The sequence below is a fragment of the Hippocampus zosterae genome, chromosome 3 (genome assembly GCF_025434085.1).
Source record: "Hippocampus zosterae strain Florida chromosome 3, ASM2543408v3, whole genome shotgun sequence".
Lineage (NCBI taxonomy): Eukaryota > Metazoa > Chordata > Actinopteri > Syngnathiformes > Syngnathidae > Hippocampus > Hippocampus zosterae.
This window is the reverse complement of record NC_067453.1, coordinates 30,193,551-30,214,344: the sequence shown is the minus strand read 5'-3', so window position 1 is coordinate 30,214,344 and position 20,794 is coordinate 30,193,551. Positions and strand designations below refer to the sequence as shown.

The window sequence follows — 20,794 nt, the reverse complement described above, 5'->3', positions numbered from 1 at the left end:
CAGGGTCCCCCCCTCCTCATGTTATTTTGCTCCGGCAGGATCTCGCGTTTGAAGGGAAGAGCGAGGCAAGAACTTCTTGGCAGAACACGCAGGAACGGGTCCCGACTCAGTCATACCAGATTCATGATGCGAATCTTCAAACGAGAGCGTCACGCGTGTATAAAAGCTTGCGTGAGGTCCCACTCCAGAGCGTGCCGCCATCGCCCCCCGCCCCCCCAAAAAAGTCATGTACTGCAAAATAGAATGTCAGAATGTCTATTTTTCAGGCTACTTCTTCGGTTTTCCAAAAACATCTTGGCAAAATGCCTTCACAAACACACCGACAACAAAAAGACTTCACACAAAGAACTGATGGCGGCCGGATGGTGCGAAATTCCTTGCGGTCGTTTCATGACACAATGTCTGAAACATTTTTTCTGTTGCTCACAAGTCAAAGCAAAAAAAAAAGTGGTTAGCACTTGTAAGTCAAGGCCCCACCACTCAAAAGCTGCCATGAATCACAGCGTTCCGTCATGTGGAGCAAAACCTCAGGAGCGGGACACGGTTTTGTTCTGGAGCTCCCCGACCCCCCCCCCCAAGTGCGGCGAGGTCTGACGACCGCCCGCAGAAACCCAAGTTGAACGCATGCTCGGCCAGACCGCAAAATAAAGCAATGAAGCCGCCGAGAGTTCACACGGAGCTCCGTTTTGGAGCAAGGAGTGGGAGGGAGGGGGGGCCTCTGGCGCTGACGACATCAAGATGAGGCCCGAGCGGGTGGAATTTTTCAACCGCCCGTCACTGCAGACGGCGTCAAGATTTCGGAGAGGATTTTGGCCCCCCAAAAATCTCCTCCAAGACGTTTGGCTCCGGCACCCCGACGGGCTTCCGCGCAACATAGCAACAAATGAGGCTGAAAGAAACCTCAAAGCCTCCACGCCAGCAGGTGGCGTCGCTCCAACGGACTGGAAACTGCCGGCCAGCGCTCGAGATGATGTTCTTGTTCAAAAGCAGCTTCGGCTTTTGAACAAACATTTTAAATTTTAAAATTTTTAAAAATATATCATTTTTATATCAATTTTAAAAAATATATCATTTTTTTAAATGGAATAATTTTATTTAAAAAATATATTTTTTTCATTGATATATATATTTGTAGTATTTATTTTTTTATAAGTGTGCCGAATGTATTTCCCGGCAATCTGGAGCACATCAAAATGCTCTTTGTGCCCGTTTTGATATTTTCCACCACGTCGCGTGAGCACATGGTGGAAAATATCAAAAACGGGCACGAAATGTCGACAAAAGATGACGGGATGAAAGAGAGAGTGTTGGAATTCAAACCCAAAAGTTAACAAAAACAAACTGAAAAAAGATGAGTGGCGATCATGTAACGAGCTCCTCGCACACATTTTGCCCGGGATGATGTTGGATTATTGATGGTGTGGTTTTCGGGCTGGCGGCTATCCGACTGCGCTTTCCAGATGTCGTTTTTCTTTTTTTTTCTTTTCTTTTCTTTTGACTGCTTTTTATTAACGGCGCTGCTTCAACAGAACAAGTTTTTGGTTTGTTTTTGTTTTTTTTTTGTTACATTTGGCTGCTCAAAAGCGCTTTGAAAATGTGCTGACTCACACTTTCCTTTGGCGCATGGATGCGAGACGCCAGCCGGGGCATCTTTGCTCTTCTCGGGGGGGGGGGGGGGGGGGGGGACTAATCGGCCGATCAGCTGACGCTCTCGGGGCCACGCCCCTTTAAAAAAAATATATATATATATATATATTGCCTACGACTTCTTATTCTTTGTCACCAGTAACACACTGATGAGATTTCTTATTTATTGATTTATTATTGACATGTTTGACTTTGTAGCAGTGCAGAAGGCTCCAACGGACTGAGACCCCCCCCACCCCCGTCCAGCAAATATTGTGGCTCTCGTTCAGGTCCTGCAGCCTCCACGTTTGGCGGCGGCGGCGGCGGCGGCGGCCGCAGCTTTGGCCGAGTGGACGGTCATGGCGGTGATGTGGTTGTAGTGGCGGCGCGCCAGCAAGTGTTTGTGCTCCACGTTTCGGACGATGGGGACGTCGTACTCCTGAAGGAAACGTTGACAAAAAATGGGCGGCGGTACTTCAGGCGGCACAAAATACCGACACTTCCGCTGCGCTAGCGCTTAAAGGATCCGACCTTGAGCAAGTCCTCCACCAGGAGGTGAGCGTCCGTCTCTTCTTTGCAGAGCAGGACGCAGTTCCAGGGGCTCCAGTCCTTGTGGCGCTCCCAGCGGACCAGGACCAGGTTGTAGAGGTCGCTGCTGCCGCTCAGGGCCGAGCGGGACCCCCAGATGACCTCCACCAGGTACTGGATGTCCTCCACCTCAACGTAGGACACAAAGCGCCGTTACACTCGGGCTTGGCACTGAACTTATTGTCGTGGACAAAAACTAATGGGGGGGGGGGGGAGAGAAACGGCGATCTAGCAAGAAAATCAAAACAATTACTTCAAAAAAAAACAACCTTGTTGACTTACAAATTCCGTTTAGATTCTTTTTTGGGGGGGGTATTGTGATTCCGTAGAAAAGAAGGAAGGTCAAATAGTCAAGGTCAAAGGTCAACTCAAATTAAGGACTAAATTAAGTAAGACTTTATTGCATGACTTTTCGTGCCCTTTTTAAAAAAAAAATGTTTTACTCGACCAATATTCTCTTCCTGCCCCCCCCTGAATATAGATCTTTGTTTATATCGCGCCTTCCCAGTCAAACGAAATTTAAAGCTACAACGAAACATCAAATCAACAAGTATCACGAGCGACCAAACTTGCTCAAAGAGCAAATTCAACGGCACCGAATTTAAAAAGCAAAGTCAAAACGAACCACAATGAAAAAGGCCGAATTATTCTAGCCCCCGGTTGCGACGCAAGTCTGGAATTCAAAGTACGACGTGGATGAACATCGATGTTTGGAATCCTGCTGCGTTTTCCAAAACAAATCCGAGTTTGCGACTGGCGCCTGCAAGTGTTACTTTGGCTCCCTCTGCTGGTACATGAAAGAACTACGGGCCCATTTTAGAGCATTTTGTCAACGTTGTTCTGTCTGCCTGTCTGTCAGTCTGTCGGGCGCGCGAGAACCACCTGCAGGATGAAGGGGATGAAGTTGTCCTTGTTGAGGAGCAGCTCTGCGTCCCTCAGCCTCTTGAGGATGTTCTTGTAGCAGGAGAAGTCGTCGCGGCTGCCGGCCACGTTCTTGAGCCGGGCGCAGTCCAGGCAGCGGCGGTTGATGTGGACCCGGGCGCACGAGCGGAAGTGGGCGGAGCTCAGGTAGCGTTGGCAGCCGTGGCACAGGAACACGTCGTTCTTCAGCTGTGACGTGTTCTGGGGCACCTGGGGGGGGGGGGGGGGGCAGGCATTGCACACCGTCACCGACCGAGTTATGGGTGGATATGTGCAGATAACCTTTCAAGCCCATCTTTCGCCCCCCCCCCCACATTTTTGTTACGGGGTGTCATGTGTAGAATTCTGACGTTTAAAAAATAACGTTTTCTATGCAATTTTGAGTTGATAAATGAACTTACTTAACTCATTCAGCACCAGCCAATTCTGGACCAAGTCTGAAAAGACGTTTAAAAACGTCTTTGGGAGTGAATGAGTTCATTAAAAAAAAAAAAACACCACTTTCTGACCAAAAAGTGGACTGTGCTGGCCTCAAATCCAAAGTGATGCAAAGCTGCCACCTACTGGCTCCTGTATGCCATCACAGTGGTCTCCAAACTTGAACCGGCGAGACTGTGTTGTAAAGCGTTTTCTTGGAAAACCGATGACGTGGATGATGTGTGTGTGGGTGTGTGGGTGTTTTTCTCTCTCGGTACCTTGAGGTGCTTGGCCACCTCGGGGTTGAATCCCGGCGTGCGGATGAACTGCAGGAAGTACGTGCACAGCCTCTTCCTCAGACCTTCCAGGTTGGCCGCCTTCACTTGTCGTCTCATCAGGTCCTCCTCCCTGTTGATCAGCTCCACGATGTCCCGAGTCAGCGGGCACGGGTGTGCCTGCGGTGACATCATCATTTTTCGCATTTCAAAATTTCGATTTCAACCGAGTAGGCGGCCCGGTAGTCCAGTGGTTAGCACGTGGGCTTCACAGCGCAGAGGTACCGGGTTCGATTCCAGCTCCGGCCTCCCTGTGTGGAGTTTGCATGTTCTCCCCGGGCCTGCGTGGGTTTTCTCCGGGTGCTCCGGTTTCCTCCCACATTCCAAAAAATATGCATCGCAGGCTGATTGGACGCTCTAAATTGTCCCTAGGTGTGATTGGTTGTTGGTCTCTGTGTGCCCTGCGATTGGCTGTCAACCGATTCAGGGTGTCCCCCGCCTTCTGCCCGAAGACAGCTGGTATAGGCTCCAGCCCCCCCGCGACCCTAGTGAGGATCAAGCGGCTCGGAAGATGAATGAATGAATATTTCAACCGACTCATCCGAGTAGAGTTTACTTTCACCCGTATTTTAACCCATTCACTCCCAAAGACGTTTTGAAACGTCTTTTCAGACTTGGTCCAGAATTGGCTGCTACTAAAATTTGCACCGGCTAAAAGCAGGTCTAAGTTGTGGCGCAGGGTTTTTTTATTTTTCAGTTTTTTTTTGTGGGGGGGGGGGGGTGATTTCTTTCCATTTCATACATAAATATGACAACAGCGTGTCCGTCTGACCTCCACAGTTTGCTTGAGGCAGAGGAGGATGTCGAGCCGCTGCTCTTGGCTGACGGGCGACATGGCCACGCAGTCGTAGAGATCGCCCAGCTCCCTGGCTCGGATGGTGTCGGGCGTGTCCATCTCGATCAGGCGCCCGTCCGCCGCCCGCCACTGGTGAGGCGTCGACGACTGACGCGCGCGCCGCCAAAAACATTAGCGTTAGCGCTGCCAATTCATCGAACGCCTGTCGTACGGCGATCCGATACTTGTCCGACCCCCCCACACCCCCCATTCTGACCTTGTCCAGGAACTTCCTGACGGCTTTGTCGTAGCTGTTGCTCTTGATGGCGATGCCGTGGCGCCCGATGGTGGCGATGTACTGCGTCTCCTGCTCCAGCAGCGAGCACAGGGCCGCTTTCCTCTCGGCCCCCCGCAGCGTCGCGTTGATCTGACGCTCCTTGTCGTTCCTCCACTCTGGAGTGGCGCGCAAACGCACAAATCACTCATTTCGCATCGCTCGTAATATCAGTCGTTCTTTGCGGAGGATAAAGATTTGTGACCGAGTGCCGCTATATTGTCTGTCCACACGGGTTGCTCCTCCATTTGTGTTCAATTACCGCAACAACGTGCCATGGCGTGCCCTTGACGTGTTAGCATTAAGCTAGCAGTGTTATCCGGTTGCTTTAAACCTTTGACATGTAATTCGCCTCGTTTTTAGGTTTCTTTCAAACGAAACATAAAGCAATAAGAACGACATCTCCTTCGTTAAGCGACGGACGCGCCGCTTAGCCTTTTGAGTCTACGAAGCATCCGGGTTGCGGCGATATAACTCTCGGAGCAACGGTGCAGCCGCACATGTGGACAGACGATATGACGGTAAACGCTCATATTCTTTATCCTCTGTGGCGAGTGACCCACGTTGGTGCTAAACTGACAGGGTGGGAGGAGTCTGACAAAATAATGGCCCCCGCGGGGGCGGCTGCACCTACTCTCCAGGGCGTTGTAGAGCAGGTTGAGGTCCTCCCTCTTGCGCGGTTGCATCCAGCGGTTGTGGCTGTCTTGCAGCTGCTCGGCCCGCTCCTCGTGCCTCCTGCGCTCCTGAAGGTCCAGCCAGGCCAGACGGCGGTCGCGCTGCCGCCTCAGCCGGTCCACCGCCCGGCAGCTCAGCCAGCGGCGGGTGTGCGCCTGCAGGCGGATCACCTGCCGGGGGGGGGGGGGGGGGGGACACCACAAGCTGCCCTGTCGGCTCATACAAACGCGCCCGCTACCGATACTTCGGACAGGTCAGGTGGACCGAGGAGGCGACCGGCAGCATTTTGGACATTTGAGCCCGTGCGTCCAAGTTACTCACAGCGTTGAGCCTGGTTTGGTGATACTCGTCGGCGGTGACGTAGCAACCCGGACTGAGCAGCTTGTCCTCCATGTTGGAGATGTAGCATCCTACGGTGGTCATCTGCGTGGTGACGTTGGAGGCGCACTGCTGCGTCTGAGGCACCAGCTCTGCCGTCTGAAGTGCAGGGGGTTGGGGGGGGGCGAGTTACAAACCCTCCGCGATGAGGACCTTGAGCTGATTTTTGGTTCCAGGGCGCGTACCTGCGCGTCGCGGCTGACGATGTCCACACCTCGCCCGGGCCGGGCTCTGCGCGGCGTCTGGGAAGCGGCGTGGTGGTACTCGGCGGCCGTCAGCTTGTGCCTGTAACCGCCCAGGAAGGCCTTCTGCCGCCGGGGAGGCTCCGCCTCTGCCGGCGAGTCCTGCGGCGGCGTGCCGTCCTCTGGGGTGCGGCACGGAGGTACAACACTCTGGCTGTGTGTCAACTCCCGATTTATGTGTGTGTGTGTATGACTGAAGCTGGGCAAATTCGTCAGCTGTGCCGTGGGAAATCTTTCAATTTTACTGAAATGGTGCAAATTTTGAGAATGGTGTAACTTGATTTAAAAAAAAAACATGATTAAAAACACACACGATTAAAAAAAACACACGCATACAATTAAAAAAAACAAATGAGAAAAAAACAAGACATTAAAAAGCACACACACACAATACATTAAAAAACACACACGATTAAAAAAACACAATAACATTAAAAAAACACGATTAAAAAAAATAGACACGATTAAAACACACACACACACACATACGATTAAAAAAAACAAACATAAATGATAACAAAATAAATAAAACACACACACATACACACTCAAGTTCCCATTACCGGTGATCAGGCTCACATTGATGACGTTGGTCCGATCTTCCCGCTCCGAATCGTCATCGGTGAGCAGCAGGTGAGCGTCGGGGTCGGATGACGTCATCTCCGTGGCGACGGCGCCGTGCGGCTCCACTGTGGCTTCCGAGGGGCTCTGTTCATCCCGAGCCGCTTGCCCTGGAACGAACATCGGACCGAGCCATTTGAGGAGGGGGCGGGGGTGCTCCAAACAGGTGTTTAATGAGCATTCCACAACTTTCTTGGCTTTTTGGGGGGCCCGTGATGCAGCCATCAAATTCCTAGTTTGTGATATTTTGCTCAAAACAATCAAGCCGATCGGTTTGTATACGACGTATCTCGTCTTTGTCGTCGTGTGATTTGCATTTACCCCGCCGCGTCGCAACTCGATCTCCGTCACGTGAGGCTCGTCCTTGGCGTCGGTTAGCATCTTTCTGTGTATTCGTACTCATTTGAACCTGCGATTATTTCACGCGGTCTCCGCGCTCACCTGGCGTCGAGCTGCCGGCCGGCTCCTCCTCGCCTCGCGGTCCTTCATCTGAGCTCTTTACTCCCGCTGAGCCGTTTGCCTCCTCATCCTCCGTCCTCCCTTGTTCTTCTTGGACTTCCGAGTTGTTCACCCCGGATAAGGTCTCCTCCTCGTCCCCCGCTTCTCCTTGGTCCTCGAAAGCTTGTACTTGTGATAAGCTCTCATCATTCCCTCGTTCATCTTCACGGTCCTCGAACGTGCTTTCACCCTCGTTGCCCGGTTCTCCTTGGTCCTCTGAGAGGTTTACAGCCGGTGCAGTGTCGTCCTCGTTCCCCGCCTGCCCTTGCTCATTTTCTGGTAAGGCCTCGTTCGCTTGTTCCTCATTTCCTGGTTCTCCTTGGTCCTCCGAGGCACTTACTTCCGGCGATGTCTCCTTCTCGTTCCCTGCTTCTCCTTGGTCCTCTGCTTCTGGCTTTGCTTCATCCGCGTGCTCCTCATTCCCTGCTTCTCCTTGGTTCTCCTCCGATACAGGAGGAATAATTGTTTCGCCCTCCTCCTCCGACATGATCTTTATGCAATTCTAAAAGTAATCTGCTCCGTTTTGACATTGTCGACTCCGCGAGCTGTCGCCACGGAGCAGCAGCAGCGCGACGCTTCCGTTTACACGTTGCCATAGTAACCGTGAGGCCATACTTTATACCCCTCCCCCGCCCCCCTTTATTTTCTCGTTGCCGCGGGGCGTAACAAAACGTGACGCAATGGCAAATACGCCAGGTTTAATGACGAATTGGGAAAGTCGCCGTGAAATGGACAAACTAATTGGATTCGATTTTTCAATTCAAAATCAAAGTAGGTTTTGAATTTATTTCAATTGAGGCGGTGAAAAATGTTATAACAAAAAATATTCCTCGTGAAACTGCAGGTTAAATTTGTTCTATTCGATGAGCGATTGCGAACAACACACGACTGATATTTTAGTACTTTAGGGGCTTTTTATTTTGCATCGAAGGGTCAGCCATCTGGCTCGTGCGCGTGACGTCAATGCCAGCCCCGCCTCTCTACTTTGGCCTCCACGGAAAGCTCTGCAGTCCACGGACTGAACCACGTTTGAGAGCGAAAAAAAAAAGAATGAATCAAATAAAGCGTGTTTAACTCTTGGAACTTGTGTTTATTGAACGAAATTGTTATTATTATATGTATTGGTAATGATTTGCGAGTTGTTTTGGTCCACGTTTTGCTCTTAAACATCGGGTGACATTGATAGCGACTCGCTGAACTCCCCTCCGCTCATTCGCCCAAGTGGTACGGCCCGCTATAGTTGCCATGTTGGATGGCCGCATCACTGCTGCACTTTTAACGATGAAACTCTCGCCTTTCCTCATCTAAAGAAACGAACCAGAGCCGATTGTGTATCTTATTCGATACCAAAGAAGGGAATTCGGTCGTTTGGTGAAGGAAAGGTTGTCCGAGAAGACACGCCCGGTCCTTGGCCGCCCTCCAAAGTCAACCAAGCCTGCCCGCAAATCGGCGGCGATGATCCGGCTGATGGAGGCCACGACGCCCGCAGCCCGCATGGACGACGTCGTGTAAATTTGCTGTTTTTTAAGGCCCCTTTTGCTGTTGTTTTTATTTGTGGAACGGCGGGGGGGGGGGGGGGGGTCCTCGTTCTACTTGCGCGTCCTTTTTTTGCGGGGCCTCCACATACAAGAGTGCCATGAACAGCCACCCGCTGCCTCGCCGGGTCGCGAACGTGGGCTCCCTGCTGCTGACCCCGCAGGAGAACGACTGTCTGTTCGGCTACCTGGGCAGGAAATGCGCGGTGAGTTTAAATGTCACGTTTAAATGTGTTGCATCACCCAAGCACACTTTTGGGGGAGCTCGATCTTCCACTTTTTTTTCCACCCAATTAGTCTGCAGCGCGGGTGTAACAGTCTCTGGCTGAGGGAGCTACCGAGTGCTGTCAGGGCGGGTTGGAGGGGGTGGGAGGGACTGTCCATCATAGCTTTTAGCTTAGTTAGCATCCTTCTGTTGCCCACCTCCTCCAGAGTGTCAAGGGAGCAGTCCAGGACAGAACTGGCCTTCCTGACCAGTCACTTTCTGTCCCGGGCAGTTTGTAGTTTGTAGTCTCTTGTATATTTCTGTTTTAAAATATTCAAGGGAGAAATTCTTTGCATTTCCGGTAGATTGCTCGTCGTTTTTCGCTAGTTGTGGCAGGGCTCTGTCTCGAGTCCCAGCAAATAGTGGAGACATCCTGCACAATATTGGGGTACTTTCACAGAATTTGTGTCTCATGTTTGTAATTCAAAAAAAAAATATTGTACCGTGTTACTCTTCCTTACGCAATGTTTTTATTCAGCAAAATGTCAGCATTTGAACTCTTCCTACAAATGGAAATGAGAGCACTTGACCACAATTTGACATATGCTACCTTTGTGACACTGTCAAAAGTAGACAAATCCACCGACTTTGAGACCCCCCCCCCCACCCCCAAAATCGCCACCAGTGGAATTATACCTCCTGTGAATACTTGAATCCTCAACCAGAGAGGATTATTTGCTGGCCTCATTCGCTAAATTGCGTGTTTTGATTCAAAGAAAACAAAGTCTGACGAGATTCTTGTGTTTTTTTTGGCAGACTTTGTGTTCGGCGGTGGTTCAGGTCTACGCCGCCGACCGGGCGTGCGGCTGGCTGAAGAAATGCTGCGGGGTGGCGTGCCTAGTCAAAGACAACCCGCAGCGCTCCTACTTCATCCGCGTCTTTGACATCAAGGTGAGGCGCGCCGGTCGAAGCCTCGACGGGGGGGGGAGCTGACATGCGCCGTGTGTGTGCCTTGCTCTCTACGCAGGAGGGCAAAACCATGTTTGAGCAGGAGCTGTACCACAACTTCTCCATCAGCTGCGCCAGGTCCTACTTCATCGCCTTTGTGGGGGACGTGAGTAGGATTCCTCTCTCATCATGCACGTCATGGAAAATGAATACCCCCCCCCACCCCCCCAAAAAAACATCATTGTCTCATCTCATCTCATCTCATCTCATCTTCCGAACCGCTTGATCCTCACTAGGGTCGCGGGGGTGCTGGAGCCGATCCCAGCTGTCTTCGGGCAGTAGGCAGGGGACACCCCGAATCGGTTGCCAGCCAATCGCAGGGCACACAGAGACGAACAACCATTCACGCTCACACTCACACCTAGGGACACTTTAGAGTGTTCAATCAGCCTGCCACGCATGTTTTTGGAATGTGGGAGGAAACCGGAGCACCCGGAGAAAACCCACGCAGACCCGGGGAGAACATGCAAACTCCACACAGGGAGGCCGGAGCTGGAATCGAACCCAGTACCTCTGCACTGTGAAGCCAACGTGCTAACCACTGGACTACCGGGCCGCCCAAAACATCATTGTGCCTGTGGAAAAAGTATGATAAAAATATTAATAGTGCTGCTAGGGCAGGCATGTCCAAAGTCCGGCCCGGGGGCCAAATCCGGCCCGCGGCCGAATTTCATCCGGCCCTCGGCCCCCGTCATAATATCAGTGCCGTCTGGCCCGCAGGTTGGGCGCAATGGAACACGTGTTGCATTGACTGAGGTCTCGTAGACTGGCGAGTGATGTTTCATAGAGTACTGCTTCCCTCTAGTGGCTAAATGAGTAATAGCAGTCACTAAATGAGTAATAGCATTTAGACACTAGAGGGCATCACTCACGAGTTAACAAGACATCACTCCGTGTTTATATTGACTGATATGTCATATTTCAAATTCCTGTTTCAAATGGACCAAAAGAAATTCTTAAGATTGTTGAAATTCAAATAAAAATGGAAATGTGAAACAGACTGGCTTACTAAAATTTGCTGAACAATATTGTTGTTCAATGTAAAGACTGTCAGCCAAGGTCGGCCCCCCCCGACATTTTACCACATAAAATCTGGCCCCCTTGGCAAAAAGTTTGGACACCCCTGCGCTAGGGGAAAAAAATAAATACAAACAGTGGAACCAAATAATAGTAAGAATTCAGCAATGGTGCTCTTGAAACAAAAAAAAAAAATTCCGATCGGGGGTTTCCATTGTTTGCTTTGAAATGTCATGCTGTGTGTGTGTGTGTGTGTGTCCTTCAGACCAACCAGGTCGGGTTGAACTTTGCCAGCGAAGAAGAAGCCAAGCGCTTCCGCGTCTCCGTCAACGAGCTGCTGGCGCGAAGGCAACAACGCAAGATCGGCAAGTTGCGGCCGCTCGCTAGCTTGAGCGACGACTCGCCGGCGGGTCGTCTCGCTCCTTTTGTCTCCTCCCCCTTTTCCCCCTGCTCATCATCTCCCTCGGTTCTTGGAATTCTTCCTCTCCACCGTCATCCTATTCTTCTTTTCTCGTTCCTCCTTCATCTTTTTTTTTCTTTCTTGTTTTTCGAATTTGGTTGTGCTCCGTTGGTAATTGTGTTCATTTTTTGTTTTTTGCAGAGAAAAACGGTGTGTCGAACAATGGTACGTTAACCTTTTTGGGGTGGGGGGGGGGGGGGGTCAATTCTCACTTTTGTGCCGCATAGCCGAAAAAAAATTCTTGATTTAAAAAAAAAAAAATTTTTTTTTTTCCTCAGCAATTTTCTCGAGGGTCCAAAATCGGACAATAAAATTATAACAAGCGGCAATGCTAATTGAAGAAAGAAAACTTCCTTGAACAAACAAGGAAAAAGTTCATCGCTATTAACGGTACAAGAAAAAAAAAATAGGTTACCCCACTTAAAAGTTATTTCAACAATGTATCCATAATATTCACAACTAATAATAACGGTACGTCCCTTTTTTGGGGGTCCTTTACTCATTCACTCCCAAAGACGTTTCCAAACGTCTTTTCAGACTTGGTCCAGAATCGGCTGCTACTGAATGAGTTAATTTCCAAAGCGAGAGTAGCCCGAAAGGTATCAAATCAAGGGAAAGTCATTGGAAAATCTGCATCAGCGCCGTCTGCTGGATGCGGTGGGTCACTGCACCTCGGTGCAAGCCGACAGTAACCCCAAAAACCGAACGTCGGGTTTGACACGACTCGCTCCCGCGTGTTACTTTCGCTTCAGCCAAAGGAAGCGATGGAGCCCCCAAAGCGCCGGTGTCCAAGTCAAGGCCCGGGGGCCAGGTCTGGCCCGCCACATCATCTTATGTGGCCCGCGAAAGCAAATCAATCGTGTCAAGTTCCGCAACGCTCGCTAAAGTCTGGACCAGAATTTCAAATTATCCTATGAAATCCACAATAACGGTCATTATTTGACACCCCTGCCCGAAAAGGACAAACCTTTGGCGACCGAGTGGCACAGTGTGGCGTGTCGCGCAGGTTAATCTGCGTTGGGAGGGAGGGGGGGTGCGGGGGGAGTCGCTCCATCTGTGCGGCACTTCTGTTCGCGTGGCTAATCAGTCGGCCTCAAAGCCGCCGCTTTGTTTTTCATGCGAGTGGCGAGTGCAAACGCCAGCGCCGGCCAATTCTAGACCGAGTCTGAAAAGACGTTCAAAACCGTCTTTGGGAGTGAAGAAGTTAAGCACCCACGTGCCGTCTTTCCCGCATCGTCTGGGTGTGTGGCGGTGACTTGCGGCGCTTTTTTGACTAACCCGCCCCCCCCTCCCCCCCTTCCGCAGGTCCCACGCTTCACATCGCCACGGTGGACATCAAGAACCCGGAGATCAACACCGCGCGCCCGCTCAACTCCCTGGGCTCGCAGCACCACGTCAACAACGTGCCGAGTCACAGGAAGGACAAGAAGAGCAAAGTCAAGAAGAAGAAGCTGACCAAGGCCGACATCGGCACGCCCAGCAACTTCCAGTCAGAGCGCCTTCTTGACCTTCACTCCGGCCAAAAACCGCCGGGACATTTTCTTGCCCCCCCCCAAAATTTGTCGAGGGTGCGGGTGCCCTGATTGCGTTTGTCCTGTTTTGTCTCTTCCAGGCACATCGGTCACGTGGGCTGGGATCCGAACACGGGTTTCGACGTGAGTAGCGCCGCAACACAATAAGTGTGTTGTGTGTGTTTGTGTGGGTGTGTGTGTGGGTGGATGATGACATCACTCGACAATAAGCTGCTGTTGTTGTTGTTGTCACACACACACACATTAACATCCCTCAAAAATGTTGACTTGTCACCGTGCCGACCATCACAACAGCGCCACCCACAGGAGATACACATACAAAATCTGGAAGTTGACCGTGACTGTGTGTGTGTGTGTGTGTTTTTGTTCCCGCCCACCTTGCAGCTGAACAATTTGGACCCGGAGCTGAAGAACCTCTTTGACATGTGCGGCATCTCGGAGGCTCAGTTGAAGGACAGGGAAACCTCCAAGGTCATCTACGACTTCATCGAGAAGAAAGGGGGAGTGGAGGCGGTCAAGAACGAGCTCAGGAGGCAGGGTAAGCGGAGATAAATATTTTTATCCGAGAGAGTGTGCGGGTGAGAGTGAGTGTACGCGAAAGGCTAATTGGCTACGAGAGGAGTGAGTGAGAGGGGGACGCTTGGGTGGATTTTTGGCAAGAGAGGGAGGTTGCTGCCTGAGAGTGGATGTGAGAGAGGAAACAAGAGCAGGCTTTGCGGGAGGGATGCATTCGGGTGTGTTTGTATGAGAGGGGCTGGGTGTGACACATTGATGAGGGCGAATAAATAAGTGAGAGGGGTTCATGCATCTCAGGCGGGTAGTGTGAATGAGAGATGAGGATGAACGGAGCCGAGTCTCCATGGCAGCAATGTGTGAGAGGGCCGTCAAGATGAGAAGGTGTGCGTGTGCTCGAGAGATGGCGGTATGTGTGAGAGGCGCGCATGGGTGGTGTTTTTGAGATTGTTGACATGAGTGCCCTCTCGCCCGTGCAGCGCCTCCTCCCCCCCCCTCTCGGGGTGGCCCTCCTCCTCCTCCCCCGCCCCCACACAGCAGCTCCACCCCACCTCCCCCTCCTCCGCCTTCCAGAGGAGGTCGCGGGGCTCCGCCCCCTCCCCCGCCGCCCGCGCCTCCGTCGCGCGCCCCCTCCTCGGCGCCTCCGCCCCCACCGCCGAGCAGGCCGGGAACTTTGGGCGCGCCGCCGCCCCCTCCTCCGACCAGGGGAGGCCCCCCCCACCAGCACTCTCAGCCCCCGCCTCCCTCGCACGCTTCCCTGCAAGCGCCCCCGCCGCCGCCTCCTCCCCCGCCCCCGCCGGCTCACCAGTCACCGGGTGGCCGATGCACCTCCGCCGCCCCCGCCCTGCCCGCTCCCCCTCCGCCTCCCCCGCCGGGCCCCCCTCCCCCGCCGGAGCCGGACGGCGTACGGGACGCCGCGCCCCGTTCGCCGCTCCCTGTCGGGAAGTCGGCGCTCCTGGAGCAGATTCGGGGGGGCGCCCAGCTGAAGAAGGTGGAGCAGAACCGCAGGGAGCCGCCCGGCGGCGTCATCGGCGGCGGGGGCGGCGGCGGCCGGGACGCCCTGCTGGACCAGATTCGACAGGGCATCCAACTCAAGACGGTAGCCCCCCCCCCCCCCCCCGCACGTGACCGCGTCATCCGCCGAACTTGGCTAACACCTCGGTGTCCGCAGGTGTCGTCGGATCATCAGGAGCCCGGCCCCCCGACGTCGGCCCCCACCGCGGGCATCGTGGGGGCCCTCATGGAAGTCATGCAGAAGCGGAGCAAAGCCATCCACTCTTCAGGTAAGCGCCGCCGCGCTCGCTGGACGCCGGCGATGCGGGAAAGCCTCGCGCGGGTTATTTCGGATGTATCCCCCCCCCCCCAAAAGATGTCTATTCCTGGAATATTTCTCAAAGTAGCCGCGCATGCTAAAAATGCTCGAATCTTAAATAGGACCATAAAATGGTTCCTGAAAGTCGTCTTATTCCCTCAAAAAAAAGTGGAACATTTCCCCAAATTTGTCGCACGTGAGAAAATGGCCGCCGTCTATTTCTAAGCACTCAAAATGGCCGCCGTCTATTTGCAAAGCAAGACGTCGATAGCTGCAAAAAGTTGAAGATTTTCAAACCGGTTGTATCTTTTCAAAAAGTCGTACATCCTACGTCAAGTCGTTTATTTCCCCCAAAAGTCTTTCTTGCAAAAGATCCCCCCCCCCCAAAAAAAATGTGTCGCCCGCTTTCAGACGACGAGGATGACGACGACGAGGAAGAAGACTTTGAGGAGGATGACGAGTGGGACGACTGAAAAGCAACCAAAAAAAAAAAAAAACTCCCCCCCCCCCCCCCCCTGAGTGGACTCCAACTGTACAAATCTTGCGTGTATTTATTTGGACTCGTTTGCATTTTAATTTATTGTCGTTCCTGCGCCAGTCGCCGCCTGCTGCTCCCATTGCGACACTTTGGCGGCCATCTTGGAATAAACGCACTTCATCCATGCTGAAGACATTTCAACTTTTTTTGTTTTTTGTTTTTTTTTTTGTGGTATGCGTTGGTTTTTCTTCCACTGTTTTCCCGCCCGCAGAGTGTAACCCGTCTGATTTTTCCTTTGCCGAGACCAAAATGCGACTTTTTCATGAAGATGTGACCCAAGCGTTCATTTGCACAAGCTTTGTTTGTTTTCCCCCGCAAAGTTCCCGTTCAAAATCTCGCCGCCACCGACGGTCCGTTCAGATTTTGCCGCGCCGATCCTCCGCCCGTCCGGTCGGTCGCGCTCTTATGCAACGCGAATAACAGTGAACCAAAACGTAGAAAGCTGAAAGATGTAACGAGTCTTTTGTTTTTGTTTTTTGTTTGTTTGTTTTTTGACGACGTTGGTCAGCCCAAAGCGTGTGCAGAGAGATGCTAAATTGTATCCGGAAATAAATGTCGATCCTTACAGTCGATTGCTCCGCCTCCTGCTTCTTTTTCGACTCTTGAACTCGGATGCTGCCCCCGTGTTGTCTTTGGCGCCCTCTGGTGGCAATACGCGGAAGCACAGCGTCTTGTTTTCAGCATGACAAGCATCCCGGATTGATCGGTGGCTCCGTGAGCCCGAAACTCTTTAGTTGCGACCCGCCGGCAAGCGTGTGAGGCGCAAGCCGCTCGTCCTCCCGGTGAGGGGGCTTTCTTGAAGCGTGGCAGACAACAGACAAAAGTTTAAAGGTCGTCGGCGGTGAGAGCTGGCAACTGTTTAACCGCAAGATAAGAAGTTGGAGGAGACTCCAGCCCACCAACCCTCAAGCTTTCAAACCCTTTGGACCGGACGGAGACCGGGTAAGACTCGCACCTTCAGAAAAGGGGGGGGGGGGTTGGTTTTGGCTTTCATTGTCTTCTCTGAACAGTTTTAAACGGAAGTCGAGACGACAAAAGAAGAAGAAGAAGAAAGCGCAAGGCGGCATGTGGAGGAAGTTGCGGAATGCGGCCTGGAGCTATCGGCGTTTGCTCTTGGTGTTGGCGACGCCGCCGTTGCTGCTTCCTCTTCCTCTCGTTATCGCCACCAAGGTGATTGTCGTCGTCGCCCAAACGCCGCAGACGTTTGTTTCAAGCTGATTAAGAACTCCCGAAACGAGACTTGACTCATTGACTCCCAAAGACGTTTTTAAACGTCTTTTCAGACTGGGTCCACAATTGGCTGCTACCGAATGAGTTAGCTGGACATCCGTTTGGGCGGCCATCTTGAAATCTTGATGGCCTCAACCGGCACCTTCTTCTTCTTCTCTTTCTTGCTCGGCTCCACGTCAGGAGTCGTATTGCGCCTTCGTTCTTCTTCTGATGGCCATCTTCTGGACCACCGAAGTCATCCCGCTGCCCATCACCGCCATGTTTCCCGCCATCTTCTTTCCCGCGTTTGGCATCATGACGTCGTCGCAGGTCAGGTGCATTGTACACTCGGGGAAAAAAAATGACCGCTAATCGCGTGGCTAACGATTGTTTCTGACCGCTGCGGTCCGGGTATCATGTTGGCTATCAAACCGCAAGCTCTCCCCCTTGCGGATGAACCGCCCTCTTCTTCCTCGAGTCGTGAAAAATATTTCTCACGTGAGCACGTTTAGAATTTGCTCAATGAATCGAGAATATCCGCCGCCATGCTTCGATTCGTCCAGCAGGTGGCGGCAGCGTACTTCAAGGACTTCCACTTCCTCCTGATCGGCGTCATCTGCCTGGCCACCTCCATCCAGAAGTGGGGGCTCCACCGCAGGGCGGCGCTGCGACTGGTCGGCGCCGTGGGCGTCCAGCCGGCCCGGTTGACGCTGGGATTCATGGCGGCCTGCGGTTTCCTCTCCATGTGGGTGCACAACACCTCGGCCGTCGCCATGGTGATGCCCGTCGCCGATGCCGTCCTCCGACAGATCCGGCGGGCCGGCGAGGGGTGCGTCTTATTTTTTTTTTTTCCAAAAGGTTTTTCTTTCTTGTCGTGCACGTTGAGAAGAACAACATGCGCATTGCTCTTTCGTTGTCTCAGGGAAGAGCAGAAACCTCCGGAAGAAACGTCGTCATCATCTTCATCATCATCTTCATCAACATCAGAAGCCACTCAGGTGCATGGGGGGGGGGGGTTCTCATTTTTTTTTTTTTTTTTGCAAACTCAATCTGGCTAATCTGAATGTCCCCCCCAACGATGACCGCCAGTCGGCGTGTGCGCCGGCGCCCCCTAGCGAAGCCATGGTGGCCAAGGCCATGTGCATGGGCGTGGCCTACGCCTCCAACATCGGCGGCATCGCCACCTTGCCGGGAACGTCGCCCAACCTCATCTTCTCCGAGTACCTTCACCAGTGAGGCGTCGGCGTCACAACGCGTATCGAAAGTGCAAAGCGCGCGACGATGGCGAGGTGTGCTTTCCTTTTCGTTTTCGGCCGCGCTGGAGGATTTACCCAGAATGCCGCTGCGTGGACTTTGGCAAGTGGCTGGCGTTGTGCTTTCCCGTCAGCGCGCTGGCGTTGCTGCTCACGTGGGCGTGGCTATGCTGGCTCTTCATCGGCTCCGAGTGAGTCCCGCGGTTTTGACCCGAGCCCCCGAACACTCCCCCCCTCCCCACTTTCTCTCTCTCGTCCGACCTAGCCCGCGGTTGCTATGGCGACGCCGAGGCCAACTCTCCCAGAGGGAAAAAGCCGCAAGAAAAGTCATCCGAGATGAGTACGCGGCGCTGGGACCCATGAGGTGAGCGTCGCCAAATCGCTACTTTTACATCCGTTGGAAATTCATGTGTCCACTCAGCGGTTCATCCAGTCATTCTGTCAATGTCAGTGGGCAGGAGGTGTTCACTCAGGTGGTCTTCGGCCTGATGGTCTTGCTGTGGTTGACGCGATCGCCGGGTTTCATTCCGGGCTGGGCCGCCTTCTTCCCGCGGTGAGTTGGATAGCTGCCTAACCCCCCCTGACCCCCCCCCCCCGACCCCCCATCGCTGACTCAACTCGGCTCGGCTCCCACCTCACAGTCATGCCGGCTACGTGACCGATGCCACCGTGGCCCTGGTCCTGGGAGTCCTCTTCTTCCTGGTGCCCGCCCACGGACCCTCGCGGAAATATGGTGCGAGCGCACTCGGCTCAAATGCGAGGAAGGTGATGATGATGATGATGATGATGATGCGTGTCCGTCGCAGAGAGCATGATCTCCTGGGAGGAGTTCCAGGCCTCCATGCCGTGGAAAGTGGCCCTTCTGGTGGGCGGAGGCTTCGCCCTGGCCGAAGGCACAAAGGTGCGTCGGGTCGACCGAGCAAAGCCAAATGCTTTGGCGCCATCGTGTGGCATCTTGAAGGAAAAAAAAACCCCACTCCACAATATTATCATGAATAAAAACACTCAAATTTATGTGAATAAAAGAATTATTCATTCAAAGTGCGCTGCTCCTTCTGGTATGGGCGCCATGGCCACCAGGGGGCAGTAAAACACACGATGAACATGATGTTGCCGTTTTTCGTTATTTATTATTATTTTTTTAACAGAGCATAAAGAATTTATTCCTCTGCTTATTGGTGCAGTTCCCCAAATTGACGCCAGTGTCTATTTTCAGTCAACGTACCCTGCAAATGGCAAAATATTTCTCCAAGAATTGTTTGTTGTTGCCTGCGCCTGTACTGCCCGTGATGTCCACTAGAGGGAAGCAGCGAGCGATACTGTGCCGCGGATTCCCAGGCGGGAAGCAAACAAGACGAGTCTGACTCGTTTGGTGCTCATTAAGCCTTTGCATATTCATGAGGGGCGGCGCCGATCCCCAATCTCACACACACACACACACACACACACACACACACACACACACACACACACACACACACACACACGCTGATATGAAATGAAATAATATTTTGGTGTCGCTAATGAAGTGTTCCTGCGTGCATGCGCGCGTGTTGTCCAGGTGTCCGGTTTGTCCCGGTGGGTGTCAACGCTACTGTCCCCTCTCGGCAATCTCCCCCCAGTGGCCACCGTGGCTGTCGCTTGCATCATTGTCACCATGGTAACCGAGCTGGCCAGCAACGCCACCACCATCACCATCTTCCTGCCCATCCTCTCGCCTCTGGTGGGCACGCGCGCAAACACGCCCATGCCGCCACCACAATTCCCCCCCCCCGACATTGGGGGCTTTTCTGTTAAAAAAAAAATCCCTAATCCCATCATCGTTCCACCTTTTCCTGTCCGCGCCGTGCAGGCCGAAGGCATTCGTGTCAACCCCTTGTCGGTATTGATCCCAGCCACGTTGTGCACGTCCTTCTCCTTCCTGCTGCCGGCGTCCAATCCTCCCAACGCTGTGGTTTTCGCCTACGGGCACTTTAGCGTGGCAGACATGGTGAGCGTGACCAACATTTTGTGGCTTTAAAAAATTTTTTTTTTTTTACCTTGACCTCCATGATGGCCCGTGCTTCCAGGTGAAGGCGGGACTGGGCGCCAACGTGATCGGCCTCCTCGTCGTCTTATTGGCCGTGACTACCTGGGGCGTGCCTTTGTTCTCACTGGATACATATCCCGATTGGGCGCCGCCATTCAACGCCACCGTGCCGCCGTGACGGGCGCAGCTCGCAATCGCCTTCATCTATTTTGCCCTTTTCTTTGCTTATTTTTTTTTTTCCCTCTTCGCTTTTGAGGCAATATCACTGGAACGGACACGAAGAGACAAACAAACGAATTGGATAAATTGTACTGTGCAAGTGCAACGACTGCAGTTCAGTGAACCCAACACAATATTGCGGTTCACTTTTCACAGTCCCATTGGATCACCGATTATGTTTTTTTTTTTCAATTATTCTTAGAATCATTGGGTTTTTTTATACTGTTTGTACAATATTTTATGTCGTTCATTGCTCTTGCTCTACCTCAAAATATGTTTAAATTTGTTGTTTGAAAAGTGTTTCAAGCATTTGAGTCAGCCATTTATGTATGACAGATCTTAACTTACCGCAAGGTCAAGTAATTCCCATCAAGTAAACCCAAAACAAAAGTGAGGTAATTGTCTTGGGCAACAAAGAAAATAGCATTGCTGTTAGTAAACACGGAGAATACCGGGCTTTTATTTTAAGAAAAAAAAAATCCACGAAGACTAAAGTGCGCGGGTGCCGAACACTGTGTACAGAAATGCAGTGCGCGCATAGCTGCCGTATAACC

The 20,794-nt window shown here is 52.4% G+C and overlaps 3 protein-coding genes across 4 annotated transcripts; 2 read left to right on the top strand and 1 right to left on the bottom strand.

The window, feature by feature from the left end:
• Nucleotides 1-1,749: 1,749 nt before the first annotated feature.
• iqub (IQ motif and ubiquitin domain containing) lies at nucleotides 1,750-7,971 on the bottom strand. The gene is made up of 11 exons (XM_052059914.1): nucleotides 7,354-7,971; nucleotides 6,855-7,022; nucleotides 6,235-6,413; nucleotides 5,993-6,148; nucleotides 5,631-5,841; nucleotides 4,940-5,115; nucleotides 4,660-4,830; nucleotides 3,831-4,007; nucleotides 3,097-3,345; nucleotides 2,158-2,343; nucleotides 1,750-2,065 (listed from the first exon to the last, which is right to left on the bottom strand). The coding sequence occupies exons 1-11, from the start codon at nucleotides 7,895-7,897 to the stop codon at nucleotides 1,913-1,915; spliced, it is 2,370 nt and encodes a 789-aa protein (XP_051915874.1). The 5' UTR covers nucleotides 7,898-7,971; the 3' UTR covers nucleotides 1,750-1,912.
• wasla (WASP like actin nucleation promoting factor a) lies at nucleotides 6,291-16,102 on the top strand. 2 transcript variants are annotated; one of them, XM_052059916.1, is made up of 11 exons: nucleotides 6,291-6,431; nucleotides 9,967-10,101; nucleotides 10,178-10,264; nucleotides 11,441-11,540; nucleotides 11,777-11,800; nucleotides 12,941-13,124; nucleotides 13,248-13,290; nucleotides 13,552-13,705; nucleotides 14,160-14,779; nucleotides 14,852-14,963; nucleotides 15,404-16,102. In XM_052059916.1, the coding sequence occupies exons 3-11, from the start codon at nucleotides 10,190-10,192 to the stop codon at nucleotides 15,463-15,465; spliced, it is 1,374 nt and encodes a 457-aa protein (XP_051915876.1). In that variant the 5' UTR covers nucleotides 6,291-6,431; nucleotides 9,967-10,101; nucleotides 10,178-10,189; the 3' UTR covers nucleotides 15,466-16,102. The 2 variants fall into 2 exon arrangements, with proteins under 2 accessions (XP_051915876.1, XP_051915875.1); XM_052059915.1 differs by lacking the exon at nucleotides 6,291-6,431 and adding an exon at nucleotides 7,971-9,151.
• Nucleotides 16,103-16,552: 450 nt separating this feature from the next.
• Nucleotides 16,553-20,199, top strand: slc13a1 (solute carrier family 13 member 1). The gene is made up of 12 exons (XM_052060410.1): nucleotides 16,553-16,700; nucleotides 16,941-17,069; nucleotides 17,306-17,737; nucleotides 17,829-17,971; nucleotides 18,064-18,183; nucleotides 18,258-18,356; nucleotides 18,444-18,545; nucleotides 18,634-18,725; nucleotides 18,799-18,893; nucleotides 19,554-19,715; nucleotides 19,845-19,982; nucleotides 20,062-20,199. The coding sequence occupies exons 1-12, from the start codon at nucleotides 16,596-16,598 to the stop codon at nucleotides 20,197-20,199; spliced, it is 1,755 nt and encodes a 584-aa protein (XP_051916370.1). The 5' UTR covers nucleotides 16,553-16,595.
• Nucleotides 20,200-20,794: the final 595 nt, after the last annotated feature.